The 27355-nt window shown below is 64.8% G+C and overlaps 2 protein-coding genes across 4 annotated transcripts; both read right to left on the bottom strand.

Moving 5' to 3' along the window:
- Positions 1-144: 144 nt before the first annotated feature.
- On the bottom strand, positions 145-16915 carry RFX5 (regulatory factor X5). Of its 3 annotated transcripts, none has more exons than XM_053967191.1 (10): positions 16752-16915; positions 15122-15252; positions 14779-14812; positions 14568-14650; positions 12812-12943; positions 11383-11499; positions 11090-11171; positions 8844-9042; positions 7694-7782; positions 145-7608 (listed from the first exon to the last, which is right to left on the bottom strand). In XM_053967191.1, the coding sequence occupies exons 2-10, from the start codon at positions 15238-15240 to the stop codon at positions 151-153; spliced, it is 8313 nt and encodes a 2770-aa protein (XP_053823166.1). In that variant the 5' UTR covers positions 15241-15252; positions 16752-16915; the 3' UTR covers positions 145-150. The 3 variants fall into 3 exon arrangements, with proteins under 3 accessions (XP_053823166.1, XP_053823167.1, XP_053823168.1); XM_053967192.1 differs by having other exon boundaries at positions 15122-15255; XM_053967193.1 differs by lacking the exon at positions 16752-16915 and adding an exon at positions 16492-16540.
- A 2425-nt stretch (positions 16916-19340) lies between these two features.
- Positions 19341-27194, bottom strand: LOC128801151 (methanethiol oxidase-like). The gene is made up of 10 exons (XM_053966833.1): positions 27136-27194; positions 26186-26374; positions 23714-23834; positions 23320-23502; positions 22474-22659; positions 22169-22243; positions 21835-21956; positions 21654-21746; positions 20482-20600; positions 19341-20113 (listed from the first exon to the last, which is right to left on the bottom strand). Exons 2-10 carry the CDS (start codon positions 26354-26356, stop codon positions 19951-19953), a joined length of 1233 nt encoding a protein of 410 aa, XP_053822808.1. The 5' UTR covers positions 26357-26374; positions 27136-27194; the 3' UTR covers positions 19341-19950.
- Positions 27195-27355: the final 161 nt, after the last annotated feature.

Here is a 27355-nt window from a genome sequence, read left to right on the forward strand (position 1 = left end):
CACCACCCGGCGGGGGTGGGATGGGGCGTCCCCCCCCTTGTCAGTGTCCCCTCCCCACTCCCCGTGTCCCCTCCCACTCCCAATGTCCCCTCCCAGTGCCCGCGCTCACAGACACGACAGCCGCGCTGGAGTGACTGGTTTTACTGGTTTTTACTGGTGTGACACAGGGGACCCCATCCCCGCCCTCGTGTGTCCCTCGCGGTGCCCGGAGCAGGGCTGTCCCTGCGTGTCCCCCCGGGGGGACCCGGCCTGGCTGTGACCCCGCTGTGCCAGGGCCTCCGGTGCCAGCCTGGTGCCCGTCCTGCCGTCCCTGATGACACTGACGCGGACGGGAGTGACGGGCCTGGAGGGCGCGGTGGCACTGCCAGGCCTGTCCCCAGGCGTGCTGCTGTCCCTGGACGGGCAGTCCCTGACAGGGATGGTGGCACTGCCACTGACTGGCGTGTCCGTGATGGGGGGACTGCCAGTGACGTGCCTGTCCCCAAGGGTGGCACTGCCCCCGGACGGGCAGTCCCTGACAGGGATGGTGGCACTGCCACCCACTGACCCGGCCCCAGCAGCGGGGGTGGCACTGCCCCCGGACGGGCAGTCCCTGACAGGGATGGTGGCACTGCCACCCACTGACCCGGCCCCAGCAGCGGGGGTGGCACTGTCCCCGGACGGGCAGTCCCTGACAGGGAGGGTGGCACTGCCACAGGCCAGCGTGTCCCCGAGGGGGAGGGTGGCATGGCCGGGCACCCTCGATTCCACGATGGTGGCAGTGACCCTGGGGATGGAGTCCCCAACGAGGACGGTGGCACTGACAAAGACGGGTGTGTCCACGATGGTGACGGTGCCCCTGGACAGGCTGGCCCTGACGGGGACGGTGACACTGCCCAGGATCCTCCTGTCCATCACAGTGCCACTGAGAGTGACCAGCGCGTCCACGACGGCGGCAGTGCCCCGGGACGGGCAGTCCCTGATGGGCACGGTGGCACTGCCAGCCACCGCGCTGTCCCCAGCGGTGCCACTGGCCCAGAAGGGGCTGTTGCTGACAGGCATGGTGGCACTGCCGGTGACGGGCGTGTCCACGATGGTGGCAGTGCCCCTGGATAGGCTGTCCCTGACGGGGACGGTGGCACTGCCAGAGAGCAGCGTGTCCCCAGGAGTGCCACTGTCCCTGGAGGGGCAGTCCCTGCCAGGAGCGGTGCCACTGTCAGTGACCAGCCTGTCCCCAGCCGTGCCACCAACTCTGACCGGCCTGTCCTCAACGGCGACAGTGGCAGTGCCAGTGCCCAGCCTGTCCCCAGCGGGGAGAGTGGCAGTGCCACTGCCCAGCCTGTCCCCAGCGGGGAGAGTGGCAGTGCCACTGCCCAGCCTGTCCTCAACGGCGACAGTGGCAGTGCCAGTGCCCAGCCTGTCCCCAGCTGGGACAGTGGCAGTGCCCCTGCCCAGCCTGTCCTCAACGGCGACAGTGGCAGTGCCACTGCCCAGCCTGTCCTCAACGGCGACAGTGGCAGTGCCACTGCCCAGCCTGTCCCCAGCGGGGAGAGTGGCAGTGCCAGTGCCCAGCCTGTCCTCAACGGCGACAGTGGCAGTGCCACTGCCCAGCCTGTCCCCAGCTGGGACAGTGGCAGTGCCCCTGGATGGGCTGTCCCTGACGGGGACAGTGACACTGCCAGAGACTGGCATGTCCCTGACCGTGCCAGCTGGGCTGTCCCTGGCAGGGACAGTGGCACTGCTCCTGCCCGGCCTGTCCCCAGTGTCAGGGGCCCTGGATGACCTGTCCCTGATGTGGACGGTGGCACTGCCAGCGACCGGCCTGTCCCCAGTGGTGGCACTGCCCCTGCCCAGCCTGTCCCCACTGCCGCTGTCTCTGGGTGACCTGTCCCTGATGGGGACACTGCCACTGCCCCTGCTCAGCCTGTCCCCAGTGGTGGCACTGCCCCTGCCCAGCCGGTCCCCACTGCCACTCTCTGTGGGTGACCTGTCCCTGATGGGGACGGTGGCACTGCCCCTGTTCAGCCTGTGCCCAGTGGTGGCACTGCTCCTGGAGGAGCTGTCCCTGACAGGGACGGTGGCACTGCCCCTGCCTGGCGTGTCCCCAGTGGTGGCACTGCCCCTGCTCGTCTTGTCCCCGACAGGGACGGTGGCACTGCCAGTCACTGGTTTGTCCCTGGCAGGGATGGTGGCACTACCCCTGCCCGATCTGTCCCCAGTGGTGCCACTGCCCCTGGCTGCGCTGTCTCTGATGGGGACAATGGCACTACCACTGCCCGGTGTGTCCCCAGTGGTGGCACTGCCACTGCCCGGTGTGTCCCCAGTGGTGGCACTGCCCCTGGCTGTGCCATCCTTAACAGGGACAGTGGCACTGCCCCTGCCCAGGCTGTCCCCAGTGGTGCCACTGCCCCTGCCTGCGCCGTCCCTGACAGGGACGGTGGCACTGCCCCTGCCCGGCCTGTCCCCAGTGGTGGCACTGCCCCTGCCCAACCTGTCCCCACTGCCACTGTGTCTGGGTGACCTGTCCCTGACAGGGACAGTGGCACTGCCCCTGACTGACCTGTCCCCAGTGGTGGCACTGGCTGTCGCTGACCTGTCCTTAACAGGGACAGTGGCACTGCCACCGTGTGAGCTGTCCCTGATGGGGACAGTGGCACTGCCCCTGTTCGGCCTGTCCCTGATGGCGCCACTGCCCCTGCCCAGCCTGTCCTCGACAGGGACAGTGGCACTGCCCCTGCCCGGCCTGTCCCCAGTGCCACTGCCTCTGGGTGACCTGTCCCTGATGGGGACACTGCCACTGCCAGCGACCGGCCTGTCCCCAGTGGTGGCACTGCCCCTGCCCAGCCTGTCCCCAGTGCCACTGTCTCTGGGTGACCTGTCCCTGACAGGGACGGTGGCACTGCCCCTGCCCAGCCTGTCCCCAGTGGTGGCACTGCCCCTGCCCGGCCTGTCACCAGTGGTGGCACTGCCCCTGCCCAGCCTGTCCCCAGTGCCACTGTCTCTGGGTGACCTGTCCCTGACGGGGACGGTGGCACTGCCCCTGCCCGCCCTGTCCCCACTGCCGCTGTCTCTGGGTGCCCTGTCCCTGATGGGGACACTGCCACTGCCCCTGCCCGGCCTGTCCCCAGTGGTGGCACTGCTCCTGGAGGAGCTGTCCCTGACAGGGACGGTGCCACTGCCAGTCACCAGTTTGTCCCCAGTGCCACTGGCCCTGGGTGAGCTGTCCCTCCTAGGGACAGTGACACTGCTAGAGACTGGCTTGTCCCTGGCAGGGACGGTGGCACTGCCACTGACTGGCCTGTCCCCAGTGGTGGCACTGCCCCGAGATGGACTGGCCTTGACTGGGACAGTGGCACTGCCACCAGCTGGGCTGTCCCTGATGGGAATGGTGGCACTCCTGGTGACCGGCCTGTCCCCAGCAGTGCCACTGCCCCGGGATGCACTGTCCTTGACAGGGACAGTGGCACTGCCACCAGCCGGGCTGTCCCTGACAGGGCCGGTGGCACTCCTAGTGACCGGCCTGTCCCCAGCAGTGCCACTGGCCCTGGGCGAGCTGTCCCTGACAGGGACGGTGGCACTGCCACAGGATGGTCTGTCCTTGACAGGGGCAGTGGCACTGCCATGGACTGGCTTGTCCCTGACAGGGATGGTGGCACTGCCACCAGCTGGGCTGTCCCTGACAGGGCCGGTGGCACTCCTGGTGACCGGCCTGTCCCCAGCAGTGCCACTGCCCCGGGATGAGCTGTCCCTGACAGGGACAATGGCACTGCCACTGACTGGCCTGTCCCCAGTGCCACTGGCCCTGGGTGAGCTGTCCTTGACAGGGATGGTGGCACTGCCACCAGCTGGGCTGTCCCTGACAGGGCCGGTGGCACTCCTGGTGACCGGCCTGTCCCCAGAGGTGGCACTGCCCCTGAGTGAGCTGTCCCTGACAGGGCTGGTGGCACTGCCAGGGACTGGCTTGTCCTTGACTGGGACAGTGGCACTGCCACGAGCTGGGCTGTCCCTGATAGGAATGGTGGCACTCCTGGTGACTGGCCTGTCTCCAGCAGTGCCACTGCCCCAGGACAAGCTGTCCCTGACAGGGACAGTGGCACTGCCAGGGGCTGGCTTGTCCCTGACAGGGATGGTGGCACTGCCACCGGCTGGGCTGTCCCTGACAGGGCCAGTGGCACTCCTGGTGACCGGCCTGTCCCCAGAGGTGGCACTGGCCCTGGGCGAGCTGTCCCTGACAGGGACAGTGGCACTGCCAGGGACTGGCTTGTCCTTGACAGGGACAGTGGCACTGCCAGAGGATGGGCTGTCCCCAGTGGTGGCACTGCCCCTGGCCAGACTGTCCTTGATTGGTGCAGTGGCACTGCCACCAGCTGGGCCGTCCCTGACAGGGCCAGTGGCACTCCTGGTGACCGGCCTGTCCCCAGTGGTGCCACTGGCCCTGGGCAAGCTGTCCTGCCTGGGGACGGTGGCACTGCCCCAGGAAGGGCCATCCTTGACAGGGATGGTGGCACTGCCAGGGGCTGGCTTGTCCTTGACTGGTGCAGTGGCACTGCCACCAGCTGGGCTGTCCCTGGTGGGAATGGTGGCACTCCTGGTGACCGGCCTGTCCCCAGCAGTGCCACCAGCCCTGGGCGAGCTGTCCTTGACAGGGATGGTGGCACTGCCAGGGACTGGCTTGTCCTTGACTGGTGCAGTGGCACTGCCACCAGCTGGGCCGTCCCTGACAGGGACAGTGGCACTCCTGGTGACCGGCCTGTCCCCAGCAGTGCCACTGCCCCGGGATGCACTGTCCTTGACAGGGACGGTGGCACTGCCACCAGTTGTGCTGTCCCTGATGGGGACAGTGGCACTGCCACCAGCCGGGCTGTCCCTAATGGTGGCACTGCCTCTGACTGGCCTGTCCTGAGTGGTGGCACTGATCCTGGATGGGCTGTCCTTGATGGGAATGGTGGCACTGCCACCAGCGGTGGGGACAGTGGCACTTCTAGCACCCGACCTGTCCCCCGTGACACTGGCCCTGGAGGGGCAGTCCTTACTGGGGACAGTGGCACTGCCAGGGGCTGGCTTGTCCCTGACAGGGATGGTGGCACTGCCACCAGCTGGGCTGTCCCTGATGGGAATGGTGGCACTCCTGGTGACCGGCCTGTCCCCAGAGGTGGCACTGTCCCTGGAGGGGCTGTCCCTGACAGGGACGGTGGCACTGCCAGCGATTGCTCTGTCCCCAGTGGTGGCAGTGCCAGTGACCAGCCTGTCCTCAGTGGTGGCACTGCCAGCGATTGCTCTGTCCCCAGTGGTGGCAGTGCCAGTGACCAGCCTGTCCCCAGTGTCACTGACCGTGGGTGGGCTGTCCCTGACAGGGCTGGTGTCATTGCCAGTGTCCTGCCCGTCCCTGACAGGGACAGTGGCACTGCCCGCGGCTGGTCTGTCCCCAGTGGTGGCACTGCCAGTGACTGGTCTGTCCCCAGTGGTGGCACTGCCAGTGACTGGTCTGTCCTCAGTGGTGGCACTGCCAGCAACTGGTCTGTCCCCAGTGGTGGCACTAGCAGTGACAGGCCTGTCCTCAGTGGTGGCACTACCAGTGACAGGTCTGTCCCCAGTGGGGGCACTAGCAGTGACAGGTCTGTCCTCAGTGGTGGCACTGCCAGTGACAGGTCTGTCCTCAGTGGTGGCACTACCAGTGACAGGTCTGTCCCCAGTGGGGGCACTAGCAGTGACAGGCCTGTCCCCAGTGGTGGCACTACCAGTGACAGGCCTGTCCCCAGTGGTGGCACTACCAGTGACAGGTCTGTCCCCAGTGGTGGCACTGCCAGTGACAGGCCTGTCCTCAGTGTCACTGACCATGGGTGAGCTGTCCCTGACAGAGACAGTGGCACTGCCACCACCAGGAGAGCCACAACTGGGGAAGCTGGCACTGCCACTGACCGAGCTGTCCCCAGGGGAAACAGTGACACTGCCACTGACTGAGCTGTCACTAACGGGGACAGTGGCACTGTCCCGAGCTGGGCTGTCCCCAAGGGGGGTGGTGGCAATGCCACTGACTGGGCTGTCACTAACAGGGACAGTGGCACTGCCACCACCAGCAGAGCCATCAGCAGGGATGCTGCCACTGACTGGGCTGTCCCCAAGGGGGACGGTGGCACTGCCATTGACTGAGCTGTCACTATGGGGGATGGTGGCACTTCCCTCAGCTGGGCTGTCCCCAGGGGGGACAGTGGCACTGCCAGTGATTGAGCTGTCCCCAAGGGAGATGCTGGCACTTTCATTGACTGGGCTGTCACTAACAGGGACAGTGGCACTGCCATTGACCGAGCTGTCCCCAAGGGGGACAGTGCCACTGCCATTGACCAGGCTGTCACTAATGAGGACAGTGGCACTGCCAGTGATTGAGCTGTCCCCAAGGGAGATGCTGGCACTGTCATTGACTGGGCTGTCACTAACAGGGACAGTGGCACTGCCATTGACCGAGCTGTCCCCAAGGGGGACGCTGGCACTGCCACTGACCGAGCTGTCCCCAAGAGGGACAGTGGCACTGCCATTGACCGAGCTGTCACTAACGAGGACAGTGGCACTGCCACTGACCGAGCTGTCATTAAGGGGGATGGTGGCACTTCCCTCAGCTGGGCTGTCCCCAAGGGGGACAGTGGCACTGCCATTGACCGAGCTGTCACTAACGAGAACAGTGGCACTGCCACTGACCGAGCTGTCATTAAGGGGGATGGTGGCACTTCCCTCAGCTGGGCTGTCCCCAAGGGGGACAGTGGCACTGCCATTGACTGAGCTGTCACTAACGAGAACAGTGGCACTGCCACTGACCGAGCTGTCCCCAAGAGGGACAGTGGCACTGCCATTGACTGAGCTGTCACTAACAGGGACAGTGGCACTGCCGTTGACTGAGCTAAGGGGGACAGTGGCACTAAGGGTGACAGTGATACTAAGGGGGACAGTGGCACTGCCACTGACCGGGCTGTCCCCACCAGCCACCGTGTCACTGTCAACCTCCATGCTGTCCCCACCACCCTCAGCAGCATCGCCAGCGGCCCCCCTGTCCCCAGCGGGCACGGTGGCACTGCCACCCCCGGGTGACCCCCCTGGGGGCGAATCCCCGCCCTCATCGCCCTTGGGGACCTCCGCGTCCTCGGGTGACATGGCCGCGTCCTCCGGCCGCTTGCGGGGCCTCCCGCGCCTCCTCTTGTGCGCGGCGCCGTCCCCTCCTCCCTCCGGGGGCCGCTTGGTGGCCCTGCCGCGCTGGCCCTCGCCATCGCCCCCGGCCCGGGCGCTGCCGCCGGGGGTCTCGGCCGCGGGGACCCCCACGCCGGGCAGCAGCACGTTGAGCACGGGGATGGCGGCGGGCGGGCTCAGCGCCGTGCCCACGGGCAGCGGCAGCGCCACCTTCACCGTGCCGCCCAGCGGCGCCGCCGTCAGCCGGGGCACCAGCACCGGCGGCGCCGGGCGCGCCGGGGCGGCGCCGGGGCCCGGGGGTCGCTCCGAGGGCGGCATGCGGGGCAGCAGCAGCGGCAGCCGGGCCACCAGGGCGTTCACCTGCGGGCTGCTGGCCGGCCGCGGGGGCTCCGGGGGCTTCTTCTTCTCCGGCCGCGGCTGGACGTGGCCTTTGGGCACGGCGTCCTTCTTGGCCTGCGGCGAGGGAGGCGGCGTCGGGGCTGGGGGTCGCCTCCGAGCGCCCACCGGGCTCGGGGAGGGGGTCCAGGGGGGTCCTCACCTGCTCCTGGCCGCTGTCCGAGGGGTCCACGCCGTTCTTCTTGGGGGCTGCGGGTGGCCGAGGGTCCTGCGGGGGCTTGTCCGTGTTTTCTGTGGGAGGAGGGGACGTGACCGGGGTGGCAGGGGACACGGGAACCGTGGAGGGGACACGGGAACCGTGGAGGGGACATTGGGAGTGGGGAGGGGACACGGGAACCGTGGAGGGGACATTGGGAGTGGGGAGGGGACACGGGAACCGTGGAGGGGACATTGGGAGTGCGGAGGAGACATTGGGAGTGGGGAGGGGACACGGGAATCATGGAGGGGACATTGGGAGTGGGGAGGGGACACGGGAACCGTGGAGGGGACACGGCGCAGTGCAAGAGGACACTGACAAGGGGGGGGACACCCCATCCCACCCCCCGGGTGGTGACAGCGACACCCGAGGCGATTTTCCCCCGAAATCGCCGATTTTCGTTAACGCGGAACCCGCGGGCGCCTTGGGCTTGTTCCGTGCCGAGGCCACGCCCCCAAACACAGTGTGACCACGCCCTTTTAACCATATATGTACATAGCCCGCCGAGGCCACGCCCACTCCCCAATCCCCATTCATGTCCAACCCACGACCCCCCCACTCAAACCACGCCCCCAGAGGGGTGACAATGCCCCCAGAGGAGTGACAATGCCCCCAGGGGGGTGACAGTGCCCCAGAGAGGTGACAATGCCCCAGGGGGTGACAATGCCCCAGGGCGTGACAATGCCCCCAGAGAGATGACAATGCCCCCAGAGGAGTGACAATGCCCCAGAGGAGTGACAATGCCCCAGAGGAGTGACAATGCCCCAGGGGGTGACAGTGCTCCCAGGGGGTGACAATGCCCCAGGGGGTGACAATGCTCCCAGGGGGTGACAATGCCCCCAGGGGGTGACAATGCCCCAGAGGAGTGACAATGCCCCAGGGGGTGACAATGCCCCCAGGGGGTGACAATGCCCCCAGGGGGGTGGCAGTGCCCCCGGGGGTGACAGTGCCCCCAGGGGGGTGACAGTGCCCCAGGGGGTGACAATGCCCCCAGGGGGGTGGCAGTGCCCCCGGGGGTGACAGTGCCCCCAGGGGGGTGACAGTGCCCCAGGGGGTGGCAGTGCCCACGGGGGTGGCAGCGGTGTCCCCGGCTGACCTTGCACCACCATGGCCATGAGCAGGTCGGCGTGGGCCGAGCGGGGGCTGATGATGTGCTGCTGCAGCAGGAACTGCGCCACCTCCACGATGTTGTTGAAGGAGCGCCGCAGGATCTTCTCGGCCCAGTCGCACGTCAGGGCACACGCGGCCTCCGTCACCTCGCTGCTGTAGGACTGCGCCAGCTCGGCCAGCTCCGCCTGCGGGGACAGCCACAGGGACATCACCCAGGGGACAGCCACAGGGACATCGCACAGGGGACAGCCACAGGGACATCACCCAGGGGACAGCCACAGGGACATCGCACAGGGGACAGCCACAGGGACATCACCCAGGGGACAGCCACAGGGACATCGCACAGGGGACAGGCACAGGGACATCGCACAGGGGACAGCCACAGGGACATCACCCAGGGGACAGCCACAGCGACATCACACAGGGGACAGCCACAGGGACATCGCACAGGGGACAGCCACAGGGACATCACCCGGGGGACAGCCACAGGGACATCACCCAGGGGACAGCCACAGGGACATCACCCGGGGGACAGCCACAGGGACATCAGACAGGGGACAGCCACAGGGACATCACCCGGGGGACAGCCACAGGGACATCACCCAGGGGACAGCCACAGGGACATCGCACAGGGGACAGCCACAGGGACATCACCCGGGGGACAGCCACAGGGACATCGCACAGGGGACAGCCACAGGGACATCAGACAGGGGACAGCCACAGGGACATCACCCAGGGGACAGCCACAGGGACATCGCACAGGGGACAGCCACAGGGACATCACCCGGGGGACAGCCACAGGGACATCACCCAGGGGACAGCCACAGGGACATCGCACAGGGGACAGCCACAGGGACATCACCCAGGGGACAGCCACAGCGACATCAGAGAGGGGACAGCCACAGGGACATCGCACAGGGGACAGCCACAGGGACATCACCCGGGGGACAGCCACAGGGACATCACCCGGGGGACAGCCACAGGGACATCGCACAGGGGACAGCCACAGCGACATCAGAGAGGGGACAGCCACAGGGACATCACCCAGGGGACAGCCACAGGGACATCACCCAGGGGACAGCCACAGCGACATCAGAGAGGGGACAGCCACAGGGACATCACCCAGGGGACAGCCACAGGGACATGGCACAGGGGACAGCCACAGCGACATCACCCGGGGGACAGCCACAGGGACATCGCACAGGGGACAGGCACAGGGACATCACACAGGGGACAGCCACAGCGACATCACCCGGGGGACAGCCACAGGGACATCAGACAGGGGACAGCCACAGGGACATCACACAGGGGACAGGCACAGGGACATCACACAGGGGACAGGCACAGGGACATGGCACAGGGGACAGCCACAGGGACATCAGACAGGGGACAGCCACAGGGACATCGCACAGGGGACAGCCACAGGGACATCACCCAGGGGACAGCCACAGGGACATGGCACAGGGGACAGCCACAGGGACATCAGACAGGGGACAGCCACAGGGACATCACCCAGGGGACAGTGCTGGGGGGACAGCGGTGTGGGGACAGCCACAGCAACATCAGATAGGGGACAGTGGGGGGGGGACACCAGGACACTGTCACCTCGCTGCTGCAGGGTTGTGACTGCTGGGGACAGCGCCAGGGACAGGGACAGCACGTGGGAGTGGGGACAGGAGGACAGCAGAGAGGGGACAGCAGGAGGGTCATGGAGCAGAGCAGGACACAGGAATGAGCCCACGGAGCAGGATGGGACAGCGGGATGGGGACGGGATGGGACAGTGGGATGGGATTCATGGAGCAAGGCAGGACCTGCATCCCACCATCCCATCAACCATCCCATCCCATCCCATCCTATCAATCCCATCAATCCCATCCCATCCCACCCCATCCCATCAGTCCCATCCCATCAGTCCCATCCCACTGATCCATCCCACCCCATCCCATCAATCCCATCAATCCCATCCCATCCATCCCATCCCATCAATCCCATCCCATCCCATCAATCCCATCCCATCCCATCCCACTGATCCCATCCCATCAATCCCAACAATCCCATCCCATTCTGTCCCATCCCATCCCATCGATCCCATCAATCCCATCCCATCAATCTCATCCCATCCCATCCCACTGATCCCATCCCATCAATCCCATCCCATCAATCCCATCCCATCCCATCCCATCCCATCCCATCCCATCCCATCCCACCCCACCCCGTCCCACAGCTCTCACCGTCTCGGTCACTTTGAGGTCCAGGCTGGGCAGGGGAGGAAGGCTGACCACGGTCTTCCTCCGGATCCCACCGTAGCAGTACGTTGGGAAGAGTCAAGGATTTTTCCCGAGCCCAAAAAACCGGGAACCAACCCTTGAAGGACTCTGAATGGGAAAGACTGGGGAAAACCAGGAAAACCAGGAAAAAGAATGGGGTAAAACAGGAAAAAAAATGGGAAAAAACAAGAAAAAAACCAGGAAAAAACGGGAAAAAGATCAGCTGGCACCACAAATTCCAGCCTGGGGAAGGATATTTGGATTGTCCGCGGCCTCCCAGGCGCCGGGCTTTGATGTTTGGGAAGATTTCCCGGATGATCTTGCCGAAGTTGGCCGTGCTCAGCGGGCGGCAGCCGAGGTTGTCGCAGTAGCGCCTGCGGGGAGGGACCGGAGGTCACCGGAAATCCGGGATCCTGCCAGGGAATCCCAGGGCAGCGGGGCCCCAGGGACGTGGGGACGTGGGACACCCGGACAGGGGGACATGGGACACCCAGACAGGGACGTGGGACACCCGGACATGGGACACCAGGACAGGGACATGGGACACCAGGACAGGGACATGGGACACCAGGACAGGGACGTGGGACACCCGGACAGGGACGTGGGACACCCGGACAGGGATGTGGGACACCCGGACATGGGACACCAGGACAGGGACATGGGACACCCGGACAGGGGGACGTGGGACACCCAGACAGGGGGACGTGGGACACCCAGACAGGGGGACGTGGGACAGCAGGACATGGGGACATGGGACACCAGGACAGGGGGACATGGGACACCAGGGCAGGGATGTGGGACACCCGGACATGGGACAGCAGGACAGGGACATGGGACACCCGGACAGGGATGTGGGACACCAGGACAGGGACGTGGGACACCAGGACAGGGATGTGAGACACCCAGACAGGGGGACATGGGACAGCAGGACATGGGGACGTGGGACACCAGGATGTGGGGATGTGGGACACCAGGACAGAGGGACACAGGACATCAGGACAGGAATGTGGGACACCAGGATGTGGGGACATGGGACAGCAGGACATGGGGACGTGGGACACCAGGATGTGGGGACATGGGACACCAGGACAGGGACATGGGACACCAGGATGTGGGGACATGGGACACCAGGACATAGGGACATGGAACACCAAGACAGGGATGTGGGACACCCGGACAGGGACGTGGGACACCAGGACAGGGACATGGGACACCAGGACAGGGACATGGGACATCAGGACAGGGGGACGTGGAACACCTGGACATGGGGACATGGAACATCAAGACATGGGGACGTGGGACACCAGGACGTGGGGTCCCCAGGGAGGTGGGGACGTGGGGACACCAGGACATGGGGACGTGGGACACCAGGACGTGGGGACATGGGACACCAGGACAGGGGGACATGGGACACCAGGACAGGGACATGGGACACCAGGACAGGGATGTGGGACACCAGGATGTGGGGACATGGGACACCCGGAGAGGGGGACATGGGACATCAAGACATGGGGATGTGGGACACCAGGACGTGGGGTCCCCAGGGAGGTGGGGACGTGGGACATCAGGACATGGGGACGTGGGACATCAAGACATGGGGATGTGGGACACCAGGACGTGGGGTCCCCAGGGAGGTGGGGACGTGGGGACACAGGGACAGGGGGACGTGGGGACACCCCGGCTCACTTGTAGGCGTCGTAGACGTCCTGCTTGGGCAGGCAGGTGTCCGTGTGCTCCTCCAGGTGGTTGCGGATCCAGCTGCAGGCGTGCATGTGCTCGGCCGTGCCCAGCGCGCTCAGCTCCAGCGAGGAGCCGCTGCTGCTCCGCGCCGTTCCGCGGCCACGGGCGCCACAGCCAGGGAGGGGAGAACAGGCAGCAAGGAGAGGCCGTCAGCATCCCTGTGCCGGCTCCGGCGCGACAGATCCGCCCTGGGGCATCCCCGTCCCAGCTCCATCCCCGTCCCAGCTCCATCCCCGTCCCAGCTCCATCCCTGTCCCAGCTCCATCCCTGTCCCAGCTCCATCCCTGTCCCATCCCAGCATCTCCATCCCCATCCCAGCAGCTCCATCCCTGTCCCAGCTCCATCCCTGTCCCATCCCAGCAGCTCCATCCCTGTCCCAGCTCCATCCCTGTCCCATCCCAGCAGCTCCATCCCCATCCCAGCAGCTCCATCCCCATCCCAGCAGCTCCATCCCCATCCCAGCAGCTCCATCCCCGTCCCAGCTCCATCCCTGTCCCAGCTCCATCCCTGTCCCATCCCAGCAGCTCCATCCCCATCCCAGCAGCTCCATCCCCGTCCCAGCTCCATCCCTGTCCCAGCTCCATCCCTGTCCCATCCCAGCAGCTCCATCCCCATCCCAGCTCCATCCCCACAGCTCCATCCCTGTCCCAGCTCCATCCCTGTCCCATCCCAGCAGCTCCATCCCCGTCCCAGCTCCATCCCCGTCCCAGCTCCATCCCTGTCCCATCCCAGCAGCTCCATCCCCATCCCAGCAGCTCCATCCCCGTCCCAGCTCCATCCCCGTCCCAGCTCCATCCCTGTCCCATCCCAGCAGCTCCATCCCCATCCCAACAGCTCCATCCCCGTCCCAGCTCCATCCCTGTCCCATCCCAGCAGCTCCATCCCCATCCCAGCAGCTCCATCCCTGTCCCAGCTCCATCCCCACAGCTCCATCCCTGTCCCATCCCAACAGCTCCATCCCCGTCCCAGCTCCATCCCTGTCCCATCCCAGCAGCTCCATCCCCGTCCCAGCTCCATCCCTGTCCCATCCCAGCAGCTCCATCCCTGTCCCAGCTCCATCCCCACAGCTCCATCCCCGTCCCAGCTCCATCCCTGTCCCATCCCAGCAGCTCCATCCCCATCCCAGCTCCATCCCTGTCCCATCCCAGCAGCTCCATCCCTGTCCCAGCTCCATCCCCGTCCCAGCTCCATCCCAGCAGCTCCATCCCTGTCCCAGCTCCATCCCTGTCCCAGCTCCATCCCCACAGCTCCATCCTGATCCAGTCCTGTCCCACCTTCGTTCCATTCCACTTCCATCCCAAGCCCTCCCACTCTCTCATTCCCATCCCATCCCACCCCACCCCATGCGTCCCACCCCATAGATCCCCACCCCACAGGTCCCACCCCGCAGATCCCACCCCACGGATCCCACCCCACAGATCCCACCCCACAGATCCCACCCCATGGATCCCACCCCACGCATCCCACCCCACAGACTCACCCCACGGATCCCACCCCACAGATCCCACCCCACAGATCCCACCCCACAGACTCACCCCACGGATCCCACCCCACCACCCCACGCATCCCACCCCACACATCCCACCCCACACATCCCACCCCACACATCCCACCCCACAGATCCCACCCCACAGATCCCACCCCACGGATCCCACCCCACGGATCCCCCCCCATGGATCCCCCCCCACGGATCCCCCCTCACCTCTTCTCGCCCAGGCTGGGCCCCGAGGGCAGCTGCAGGTACAGGTAGAGTTTGTCGCTGTCCGAGAACTTCTGCACGTCCTGCTGCGCTCCCGGGGCGCGGGGACAAGGACAAGGTGACGGATCCGCCGGGATGAGCCCGGAAAGCGGGATCAGCCAGCAGGGGTGGGAATTCCCTGCCCTCCAGCCCAGCATTCCAGGGGAACACTCACCAGGATGGAGTCCACCTTGCTCTGCACGGATTTGCTGCACGGGACAGACGCCGTGAGTCAGGGATGATCCCAGAAAATCCTGGGATCGCAATTCCAGCTCTTCCCAAGGCTCCCGAGCTCCTTCCAGAGCTCAGAGATCCAGGATGGATCCAGGATGGATCCCACCACATCAGGGGAGGGGGTGTTGGGCACCCAAAACGGGCACCTCTGCCCCCCTGGTGTGGCCCTGTCCCCACCTCTCCTCCCTTCAGCCCCCACGGCTCCGAATTCCCGGTCCCCATCCCCTGAGCCCCGCCTGGGGTGCCCTGGAGGAATTCCCAAATTCCCGGGGCCCTGCCCTTACGAGATGTTGCCCCGGAGCTCCTGGAGCAGCGTGCTGGACTCGGTGGCACCGCCCCGGGCACTGCCAGGGGACGAAGTGCCCTTCCTGGTGGCTCTGGTCCCCAGCCGCTCGTCAGCCATGGCAGCTGAGTCCTGCTGGCAGCAGGAAAAAAACGGGAATTTGGGTTTAAAGGCAGGGATAAATCCCATTACGGATTCTCATGGGACATGTGGGCACGGACACGAGCCACTGGCGGCCACGGAGGCGGGATGGGGACATCTGCAGTGACCCGGGACGGGTCGGGGTGCTGGGGACACGGGACAGGGGGTGCTGGGGACATGGGGACACGGGGTGCTGGGGACACGGGACAGGGGGTGCTGGGGACATGGGGACAGGGAGTGCTGGGGACACGGGGACAGGGGGTGCTGGGGACACCGGGACAGGGGGTGCTGGGGACACGGGGACACGGGGTGCTGGGGACACCGGGACAGGGGTGCTGGGGACACGGGGACAGGGGGTGCTGGGGACACGGGGACAGGGGGTGCTGGGGACACCGGGACAGGGAGTGCTGGGGACACGGGGACAGGGGGTGCTGGGGACACGGGACAGGGGGTGCTGGGGACACCGGGACAGGGAGTGCTGGGGACATGGGACAGGGGGTGCTGGGGACATGGGGACAGGGGGTGCTGGGGACACGGGGACACGGGGTGCTGGGGACACTGGGACAGGGGGTGCTGGGGACACCGGGACAGGGGGTGCTGGGGACATGAGACAGGGGGTGCTGGGGACACCGGGACAGGGGTGCTGGGGACACGGGACAGGGGGTGCTGGGGACATGGGGACAGGGGGTGCTGGGGACACGGGACAGGGAGTGCTGGGGACACCGGGACAGGGGGTGCTGGGGACACGGGACAGGGGGTGCTGGGGACATGGGGACAGGGAGTGCTGGGGACACCGGGACAGGGGGTGCTGGGGACACGGGACAGGGGGTGCTGGGGACATGGGGACAGGGAGTGCTGGGGACACGGGGACAGGGGGTGCTGGGGACACGGGACAGGGGGTGCTGGGGACACAGGGACAGGGGGTGCTGGGGACACGGGACAGGGGGTGCTGGGGACATGGGACAGGGGGTGCTGGGGACATGGGACAGGGGGTGCTGGGGACATGAGACAGGGGGTGCTGGGGACACGGGACAGGGGGTGTTGGGGATACCGGGACAGGGGGTGTTGGGGACACGGGACAGGGGGTGCTGGGGACATGGGACAGGGGGTGCTGGGGACATGAGACAGGGGGTGCTGGGGACATGAGACAGGGGGTGCTGGGGACACCGGGACAGGGGGTGCTGGGGACACGGGACAGGGGGTGCTGGGGACACGGGGACAGGGGGTCACCGGAAGCGACCCCCGGGGCCATCAGGACACCGGAAGGGACCCCCGGGGGCCACCGCCGCCCTCCGCGCCCTCCTCCGCGGCCCGGGGCGCTCCCGGCCCGGCGCGACCCCCGCTCCGGACCCGGGGCGGTGCCGGGGGCCGGGAGCCCCCGTCCCGCGGCCGAGCCCGGGGTGTCCCGGGGGTGTCCCGGGGGTGTCCCGGGGGTGTCCCCGCGGTGTCCCCAGGCCCGTCCCCCCCCCCCCCATCAGCCCCGCCCCCACCTGGTCCCGTCCTGCTCGGGGGTCCCCGGAGGGGGGGGGGAGGGGGGGGGTCCCGCCACGTGCCCCGCGCCCCCCGCGCAAACCGAAAGTGGACGCGCCCCTCGCCCGCCGCGCGCGGCCCCTTCTTTTTTCTGATTGGCCGCGGCGCCGCTGGTCTGCCCGGATACGGCGGCGCCCGCGGCTGTGATTGGCTGAGCCCGCCCCCCTCCCCTCCGCCGGCTGGGGGCCAGCGCCCGGATGCGGCCGGGCGGGCGGGGCTGAAATCTGCCTGGCAACAGCGATCTGATTGGTCGGGGCGGGCGGCGCGAGGGGAGACGGGTGTGCGGTGAGTGTGCAAACGGGTCACGTGGGGCGGGGGGTGGCGTGGGGGGGGGGCGGGCAACGGGGGGGGCGTGTCACGTGCACGTGTCACGTGCGAGTGTGCGACGGGCGGGAGGTGAGCGTGCAAGGGAGGGTCACGTGGGAAGGTCACGTGTGCAAGGAGTGTGCAAGGGAGGGTCACGTGGGGAGGTCACGTGTGCAAGGAGTGTGCAAGGGAGGGTCACGTGTGCAAGGAGTGTGCAAGGGAGGGTCACGTGGGGAGGTCACGTGTGCAAAGAGTGTGCAAGGGAGGGTCACGTGATGAGGTCACGTGTGCAAAGAGTGTGCAAGGGAGGGTCACGTGATGAGGTCACATGTGCAAAGAGTGTGCAAGGGAGGGTCACGTGATGAGGTCACGTGTGCAAGGAGTGTGCAAGGCAGGGTCACGTGTGCAGGGAGTGTGCAAGGAGCGTGCAAGGGAGGGTCACGTGGGGAGGTCACGTGTGCAAGGAGCGTGCAAGGGAGGGTCACGTGGGGAGGTCACGTGCACGATGAGTGTGCAAGGGAGGGTCACGTGGGGAGGTCACGTGTGCAATGAGTGTGCAAGGCAGGGTCACGTGGGGAGGTCACGTGTGCAATGAGTGTGCAAGGCAGGGTCACGTGGGGAGGTCACGTGTGCAAGGAGCGCTCCGGAGCAGGAAAAGGAAAAGGAAAAGGAAAAGGAAAAGGAAAAGGAAAAGGAAAAGGAAAAGGAAAATTATTTTCTCCGGATTTATTTCATCCCGCGGGTCACGCGCATCCCGCAATTCCCGAATCCCAGAATTCCGAAATTCCCAAATCTCAAACACTCAAAATTCCCGACCCCCGGAATTCCCAAATTCCCAAATCTCAAACTCCCAATTCCCAAATTCCCCATTCTTGGAATTCCCGAATTCCCGACTCCCGGAATTCCGGGGGATCACAGCCAGGTGCCGGAGGCGCAGTCCCCACATTCCCAAATTCCTAGCGGGGGGAAAATCGGGAATCAGATTTAAAAACCGCAATTTAAATTAACTTTTAAATATCAATTCCAGCTCCCACCGGGTGGGAATTCCAAGGAAAAGGGTTTGGAACAGCTGGAAAAATTCGGGGGAAAGGGATTTGGATGGTTCAAATTCCATGGAGGAATTCCGGCCTCTCCCTGAGGGGAAGGATTTTTTTTCCTCCGTGGATTTTCCCGGGATTTGATCCCAGGATTTGCTCTTGGCTTTTCCTGCCTTTTTTTTTTTTTTTTCTTTTCTTTTTTTTTCTTTTCTTTTTTTTTTTTTCTGTTTTTTTTTTTTTTTTTTTCTTTTTTTTTTCCCCTGGATTTCTGACCTTGGGTTTGGGATCGTTATTCCTGAAAAATGTCCTTTTTCCACCCAAAAATTCCAATTTCCGGGTTTAACCGGTTAGGAATTTGCCAGGAAAAAAAAAACCCCAAAGGATCCTTTTTTATCGGGAAAAAAAAAAACAAAAAAAACCAAAAAAAAACCCAAAAAAAAAAACAGGGAGACGAGGGGAGGATCCAAAAACCCGAAAATCCCAGAACAGGACCTGGAGCTTCCCGACTTTTCCAGGGGATCCTTTGGGATGGGGGAGGGAAAATCCCACAGGGCCGAGGGGGTTCGGGGAGGTCGCAGATTTTACGGGAAGGGGGAGGACTGGGAAAGTTTTAATTGCAGTTCAATTAACGGGATTTGGGGTTTGAATTGCAGGGGGCGAGGCTGCGGAACGCGGGGTTGGGATTGTGGGATTTTTGGGGATTGTGGGATTTTTGGGGATTTGGGGATTTTTTGGGGATTTTAGGGTGGATGGGATGTTAAAGCTCATCTCCTTCCACTGGCCCGCGTGGCTGCAGGAGCTGCCCAGGCTGGGCTGGGGCAATTCCAGGGATGGGGAATCCATGGAAAAACCCGGGCCAGGGAAGGATTTATCCCAAATATCCCACTTTATTTCTGGGCAAGACCTTTTCCAGGAGCCGCCAGGGATGAAAAACGGGGCGGGGAGGGGGAATAGAGAAAAAAAAATAAAATAAAAGGGATAAAAAGGGATGCAAGGGGGATAAAACAGGGATAAAATGGGGATAAAACAGGGATAAAATCCACACCTGGAAGCAAACCCCCGGGAAAAGAACCAGCGCCGGGAATTTCTCCCAGACACTTCCAGCAGTCCCCGCCCGGCCCGGCCCGGCCCCGCTGCCGCCCTCAGCCCCCGCCGCGATTTGATTGTCCCGGGATTTCTCCGGGAATGAGCCTCGGGAAGCTGCGGCTGATGCAGGGAACGACTTTATTGATTGCAGGGAAAGCAGAGCCGGGCGGAGCAGCGCGGGGACGGGGACAGAGGGACAGGGGGACAGAGGGACAGGGGGACAGAGGGACAGGGGGACAGGGGGACAGGGGGACAGGGGGACAGGGGGACAGGGGGACAGGGGGACAGGGGGACAGGGACAGGGACAGAGGGACAGAGGGACAGGGACAGAGGGACAGAGGGACAGGGAGGGGACAGGGAGGGGATGGGGACAGTGACAGGGAGGGGACAGGGGAACAAGGACAGGAACAGGAACAGGGACAGGGACAGGGACAGGGGGACAGAGGGACAGGGGGACAGAGGGACAGGGACAGGGACAGGGAGGGCCGGGAATGGCCCGGGGGAGCCCAAATGCTGAAACCCCCCGGGGCACCGCACAGCCGGAATCCCGCATGGGATCCCAAAGCCCAGAATCACCCGGGGGACACCGAACCCCTCACCCGGGGCACCCCAGAGGCCGAACCCCCCCCGGGAGCCCCAGTCCCGCCGCCGGCGCCCTTTGCCCGGGGCGGCGCTGCCGGGGGGGGACAGCGGCGCTGCCGGGGGGGGACAGCGGCGCTGCCGGGGTCCCTCAGGGCAGGGTCACGGATTTGGAGTCGCCGCCGGGGAAGCGAATCTCGTGCGCCAAGCACGGCCCGTTCGGCTCCTTGCCGAAATCCACCAGGAAGTTCTTGTTCACGGCCAGGCCGCCCCGCTCCGTGTCCACGTCCAGCTGCAGCATCACCGAGCCCTCCCTGCGCGGGGACAGCGGCGGCTCGTGGCGACGGCGACCCCCGGGGCCGCCCGGAGCCCGCCCGGAGCCGCTCCGGACGGCGCCGAGGCAGCGCCCGGGCCCGGGGCCGGCGGGAGGGGCTCGGGGCCGCCTTTGGCTCCCGCGTCCCCAAGCGCGGGCACGAACCCACGGGCGGCAGGGGCTCGGCGCCGCTTTCCCCTCCCCAATTCCCCCTGGGCCGGGCCGGACCCCCTTGGGCCGAGCTCAGCCCGGGCTCCGCTCGAGCCCCAGCGCGCCGGGAGCGGCTCCGGGGCAGCCCCGAGGGGGTCGCGGCCCCTTCCCCACGCCCGCCCGGGCCCGGGCAGCCTTTGGCAGCCGGCAGCGGCTCACTTGATCAGGCTGGGGTAGAACTGCCGGTCCCAGGTGCTGTACAAGGAGTTGGTCACGTAGAGCCGCTTCCCGTCCAGGCTCAGCTGCAGCGAGGCGGGGCCGCCGTACACGCGCTTGCACTGGGACACACGGACTGGGCTTACTGGGGGCACTGGGACACGCGGACTGGGCTTACTGGGGGCACTGGGGGCACTGGGACACGCGGACTGGGCTTACTGGGGGCACTGGGGGCACTGGGACACACGGACTGGGCTTACTGGGGGCACTGGGGGCACTGGGACACGCGGACTGGGGCACTGGGGGCACTGGGACACACGGACTGGGCTTACTGGGGGCACTGGGACACGCGGACTGGGCTTACTGGGGGCACTGGGACACACGGACTGGGGCACTGGGGGCACTGGGACACGCGGACTGGGGGCACTGGGGGCACTGGGACACACGGACTGGGCTTACTGGGGGCACTGGGGGCACTGGGACACACGGACTGGGCTTACTGGGGGCACTGGGGGCACTGGGACACGCGGACTGGGGGCACTGGGGGCACTGGGACACGCGGACTGGGGGCACTGGGGGCACTGGGGCTGGATGCCAGCAGGGGCAGTGAAAGCAGGCTCAGGCTCACCCACGCTCAGGTGAGCACACACTCACAGCCACACTCGGGTGAGCACACACTCACCCCCACGCTCAGGTGAGCACACACTCACCCTCACCATCAGGCTCACCCCAGGCACGCTCAGGTGAGCGCACACTCACAGCCACACTCAGGTGAGCACACCCTCACCCTCAGGCTCACCCCAGGCACGCTCAGGTGAGCGCACATTCGCCCTCACGCTCAGGTGAGCGCACACTCACCCCAGGCACGCTCAGGTGAGCGCACGCTCACACTCACGCTGAGGTGAGCACACACTCACCCTCACCCCAGGCACACTCAGGTGAGCGCACACTCACCCCCACACTCACCCTCACCCCAGGCACGCTCAGGTGAGCACACACTCACCCCCACACTCACCCTCACCCCAGGCACGCTCAGGTGAGCACACACTCACCCCCACACTCAGGCTCACCCCAGGCACGCTCAGGTGAGCACACACTCACCCCCACACTCACCCTCACCCCAGGCACGCTCCCCCCGGTCCCGCCCGGCTGCCCCGGCCCTGCCGCCCGCTCACCTTGACCACCAGCGGCTCGGGCTGGCACTTGAGCTCCTCGTCCCTGCACACGCTCACGGGGCCCCCTCGCAGGATGCTGCCCCCCACGAACACCTGCAAGGGCCGCGCTGGCACACGAGCGTTCCCCGGCCGCGGCCCCGCCGGCCCCGCTCGGCCCCCCGGGCCCGGCGCTGCCCCTCACCTGCCCCACCAGCCGGGGCTTGCAGTTCCTGGCCAGCTCGTACTGCCGGATGTCCCCGTGCAGCCAATTGCTCACGTACAGGAACCGGTCGTCCGGGCTGATGACGAGGTCGGCGATGAAGGCTGCGGGCAGAGCGGGGGCTCAGGGCCGCGGCCAGCACCGCGGCAGCGCACACGGGCCCGGGCTGCGCCGCCCTTTGGGCTCGGTCACCATTCGGGGCCACCCAGCCGGGCTCCGGGGCCACCCAGCCGGGCTCCGGGGCCACCCAGCCGGCTGTGCCCGCCTGCAGAAGTCGCCGAGGGAAGAGGAATGCCAGCCCCGAGGGCACACCAACCTGGCATCTTGGGCATGATCCAGCCCGACACGTCCTTGGCCGGGATCCGGATCACCTCCTCCACGGCCCAGTTGTCTCTCTGCACGGGGACACCGAGCCCGGCTGAGCCCCGCGCTGCCCCCGGCCCGAGCCGAGCCGAGCCGGGCACAACGGGCTCATCCCCGCGCTGCCCCGCAAGCCCCGCATCCGGACCCTCCCTGTCCCCGCTCCTCCTCCTCCTCCTCCTCCTCCTCCTCCTCCTCCCCGTGCCAGCCCCGTCCCGGCCGGCTCCCCCGCAGCCCCGGGGCCGCTGCCGGCGCTCGCACTCGCCTCGCAGGATTTGTAGAGGCGGAAGATGGCCCCGCTCAGGGCGCAGCCCACGTAGGCCTCGGCGGCCTCGGGGCTGTGCAGGAAGCGCACGTTCAGCGGCAGAGAATCCTCGCCCAGGTCGAAGCACTGCGTGAGGCTGCGGCACGACAAGTTCCACACGTTCAGGCGCCGGCCGAAGACCCCTGCGGGACACCGGGGAAAAGGCTCGGGGCCGGCCGGGGACAGGGATCGCTCCCCGGAGGGCTCCGGGGGGGCAGCGGCACGGAAAGGGCAGCAGCTGGGGAGGGGAAACTGGGAGATGCAGGATTTGGGGAGAGCACAGAGAAATGCAGGATTTGGGGAGAACAGAGAGAAATGCAGGATTTGGGGAGCACAGAGGGAATTGCAGGATTTGGGGAGAGCACAGAGGGAATTGCAGGATTTGGGGTGAGAACAGAGGGAATTGCAGGATTTGGGGAGAACAGAGAGAAATGCAGGATTTGGGGAGAACAGAGAGAAATGCAGGATTTGGGGTGAGAACAGAGAGAAATGCAGGATTTGGGGTGAGAACAGAGAGAATTGCAGGATTTGGGGAGAGCACAGAGAAATGCAGGATTTGGGGAGAACAGAGAGAAATGCAGGATTTGTGGTGAGAACAGAGGGAATTGAAGGATTTGGGGAGAGCACAGAGAGAAATGCAGGATTTGGGAGCAGCCCGGCCCAGCCCGCCCTGGGTTCCAGCCCTGCCCATCCTCAGCCCGAGCCTGGCACGGGCTCTGGGGCACAACTCGGCCGCTCCGGGGCACCGAGCCCTGCCAGCCCCGCGCTCTGCCCTGCCCTCGGTGCCACCCGCGTGTCCCCACCTTTCTTGAGGTCATCGGGGTTGAAGCCACGCCCGGCCACTTTGGGGACCGGCCCGGCCGAGCTGACCAGGACGTTGTGCTGGGCCTTGTACCAGAAGTCGCAGCCGGTCGGGGGAGTCTCACACTCGTTCTCCCAGTTGCCCTTCAGGTCGTAGCTCTCTCCGTCCAGCACCAGGAAACCGCCTGGGACACACGAGGGACGTGGCGGTGACAAAGCCAGGCTCCCGCGTTCCCAGCGGGAAGCCCGGGATGGGAGTTTGGGCAGGGAAATGGCAACTGGGGCAGGAAATGGCAATTGGGGCAGGGAAATGGCAATTGGGGCAGGAAATGGCAATTGGGGCAGGGAAATGGCAATTGGGGCATGGAATAGGCAACTGGGGCAGGCAAAACTCACCTTTGCCGTTGCCAGCAGGGTCGCCCATGTTGGCGATCAGGATGTCCCCGTTGGGCAGGGGGTGGGTGGCAGCCAGGTAGCCCTTGTCGCACTTCCAGAACACATCCACGGGCTCGATCATCTGCAAAAATCAGCGCAAATGTCACCATCCGCCTGCCCGGCGCCTTCCCCGGCATCGCAGACCCCATCCCTTCCTTCCTTCCATCCATCCATCCATCCATCCCTCCATACATCCATCCATCCATCCATCATCCATCCATCCATCCATCCATCCATCATCCATCCATCATCCATCCATCCATCATCCATCCATCCATCCATCCATCATCCATCCATCATCCATCCATCCATCCATCCATCCATCCATCATCCATCCATCCATCCATCCATCCATCATCCATCCATCCATCCATCCATCCATCATCCATCCATCCATCATCCATCCATCATCCATCCATCATCCATCCATCATCCATCCATCCATCCATCCATCCATCCATCATCCATCCATCCATCCATCATCCATCCATCATCCATCCATCATCCATCCATCATCCATCCATCATCCATCCATCATCCATCCATCATCCATCCATCATCCATCCATCATCCATCCATCCATCCATCCATCCATCCATCCATCCATCATCCATCCATCATCCATCCATCATCCATCCATCATCCATCCATCCATCCATCCATCATCATCCATCCATCATCCATCCATCATCCATCCATCCATCCATCCATCCATCATCCATCCATCCATCATCCATCCATCATCCATCCATCCATCCATCCATCATCCATCCATCCATCCATCCATCCATCCATCCATCCATCATCCATCCATCCATCATCCATCCATCATCCATCCATCATCCATCCATCCATCCATCCATCCATCCATCCATCCATCATCCATCCATCCATCCATCATCCATCCATCATCCATCCATCATCCATCCATCATCCATCCATCCATCCATCCATCCATCCATCATCCATCCATCCATCATCCATCCATCATCCATCCATCCATCCATCCATCATCCATCCATCCATCCATCCATCCATCCATCATCCATCCATCCATCATCCATCCATCATCCATCCATCATCCATCCATCATCCATCCATCCATCCATCCATCCATCCATCCATCCATCATCCATCCATCCATCCATCCATCCATCCATCCATCCATCCATCATCCATCCATCATCCATCCATCATCCATCCATCATCCATCCATCCATCCATCCATCCATCCATCCATCATCCATCCATCATCCATCCATCCATCATCCATCCATCCATCCATGGATCCATCCATCCATCCATCCATCCATCATCCATCCATCCATCCATCATCCATCATCCATCCATCCATCCATCCATCCATCATCCATCCATCATCCATCCATCATCCATCCATCCATCCATCCATCCATCATCCATCCATCATCCATCCATCCATCCATCCATCATCCATCCATCCATCCATCCATCCATCATCCATCCATCTATCCATCCATCATCCATCATCCATCCATCCATCCATCCATCCATCCATCCATCCATCCATCATCCATCCATCATCCATCCATCATCCATCCATCCATCCATCATCCATCCATCCATCCATCCATCCATCCATCCATCATCCATCCATCATCCATCCATCCATCCATCCATCCATCCATCCATCCATCATCCATCCATCCATCCATCCATCATCCATCATCCATCCATCATCCATCCATCCATCCATCCATCCATCCATCCATCCATCCATCATCCATCCATCCATCCATCCATCATCCATCCATCATCCATCCATCCATCCATCCATCATCCATCCATCATCCATCCATCATCCATCCATCCATCCATCCATCCATCCATCATCCATCCATCATCCATCCATCATCCATCCATCCATCCATCCATCCATCATCCATCCATCCATCCATCCATCATCCATCCATCATCCATCCATCCATCCATCCATCATCCATCCATCCATCCATCCATCCATCCATCCATCATCCATCCATCCATCCATCCATCCATCCATCCATCATCCATCCATCCATCCATCCATCATCCATCCATCCATCCATCCATCCATCCATCATCCATCCATCATCCATCATCCATCATCATCCATCATCCATCCATCCATCATCCATCCATCCATCCATCCATCCATCCATCATCCATCCATCCATCCATCATCCATCCATCATCCATCCATCCATCATCCATCATCCATCCATCCATCCATCCATCCATCATCCATCCATCCATCCATCCATCCATCATCCATCCATCCATCCATCATCCATCCATCCATCCATCCATCCATCCATCCAATCCCTTCCCTCCCTCCCTCCCTCCCTCCCTCGCGGTGCCCCCGCCGTTCCCCCTCCGTCCCTCGCTGCCGCCCCGGGCTGGCCCCGGCCGTACCTTGCAGATCCGAGGCGCCCGGCACTGGGAGCCCACATCCACCACGTAGATGCGGGAGGAGATGAGGCAGGGCAGGACCAGCTTGGTCCTTTTGGCCGCGGCGCCGCTGTCGAAGCAGCCGCAGGCGGGGCCCCAGCCCGCGCAGTGCAGCTCGTCCTTGAGGTTGGGCATGGGCAGCCGGTGGATCACCTGGGCACGGCCAAGGCAGCTCAGGCCGGGCCGAGCCGGGACTGCCCCGCGGGGAGCGGCCCCGGGCTTTGGGGGGCTCTGGAGAGGGGCTGGGAGCGGCCCCGGGCTTTGGGGGGCTCTGGAGAGGGGCTGGGAGCGGCCCCGGGCTTTGGGGGGCTCTGGAGAGGGGCTGGGAGCGGCCCCGGGATTTGGGGGGCTCTGGAGAGGGGCTGGGAGCGGCCCCGGGCTTTGGGGGGCTCTGGAGAGGGGCTGGGAGCGGCCCCGGGCTTTGGGGGGCTCTGGAGAGGGGCTGGGAGCGGCCCCGGGATTTGGGGGGCTCTGGAGAGAGGCTGGGAGCGGCCCCGGGCTTTGGGGGGCTCTGAAGAGGGGCTGGGAGCGGCCTCGGGCTTTGGGGGGCTCTGGAGAGGGGCTGGGAGAGGCCCCGGGCTTTGGGGGGCTCTGGAGAGGGGCCGGAAGCGGCCCCGGGATTTGGGGGCCTCTGGAGAGGGGCCGGGAGCGGCCCCGGGATTTGGGGGGCTCTGGAGAGGGGCTGGGGGCGGCCCCGGCATTTGGGGGGCTCTGGAGAGGGGCTGGGAGCGGCCCCGGGCTTTGGGGGGCTCTGCAGAGGAGCTGGGAGCGGCCCCGGGATCAGAGGGGACCTGGAAAAGGTTTTCCTCACTTTTTTTCCCGGGCACAAAGAGCTCCCCGGGCGGCCCCGGGGGGCTCGGGGAGCGCGGCCCCGGCCCCGATCCCGCCCCCCGGGGCCCGGCGGGGGCCGGTACCTGGCCGTAGTGGCAGGAGCGCGGGTTGAGGTCCACGGTGGCCAGGAAATCGGGCTGGTCGATGCAGGTGGACCTGTAGGTGCAGGTCACGTAGGCGACCTCCTCCCTCGGGGCTGGCGACACAAAAGCGCGCTCAGACCACGCCGGGAAGCCCCAGACGGGACGGGGAAAGCTCCGGGCAGCTCTCACAAGTGACCGCCGGCGCTTTCGGGGGGCTGCG

The sequence above is a fragment of the Vidua chalybeata genome, chromosome 29 (genome assembly GCF_026979565.1).
Source record: "Vidua chalybeata isolate OUT-0048 chromosome 29, bVidCha1 merged haplotype, whole genome shotgun sequence".
Taxonomy (NCBI): Eukaryota; Metazoa; Chordata; class Aves; order Passeriformes; family Viduidae; genus Vidua; species Vidua chalybeata.

Coding starts and splice junctions, on each gene's coding strand:
- RFX5 (XM_053967191.1), bottom strand. CDS start 15,240: ATGGCTGACGAGCGGCTGGGGACCAGAGCCACCAGGAAGGGCACTTCG. Junction 12,944..14,567: donor CCCAGCCTGGGCGAGAAGAG/GTGAGGGGGGAT, acceptor GGCGCGGAGCAG/CAGCGGCTCCTCGCTGGAGC. Junction 11,172..11,382: donor GGAGGCCGCGGACAATCCAA/ATATCCTTCCCC, acceptor ACTCTTCCCAAC/GTACTGCTACGGTGGGATCC.
- LOC128801151 (XM_053966833.1), bottom strand. CDS start 26,356: ATGCCCAACCTCAAGGACGAGCTGCACTGCGCGGGCTGGGGCCCCGCC. Junction 22,660..23,319: donor CCCCGATGACCTCAAGAAAG/GTGGGGACACGC, acceptor GGTGTCCCGCAG/GGGTCTTCGGCCGGCGCCTG. Junction 20,601..21,653: donor CCGAGCCGCTGGTGGTCAAG/GTGAGCGGGCGG, acceptor CGTGTGTCCCAG/TGCAAGCGCGTGTACGGCGG.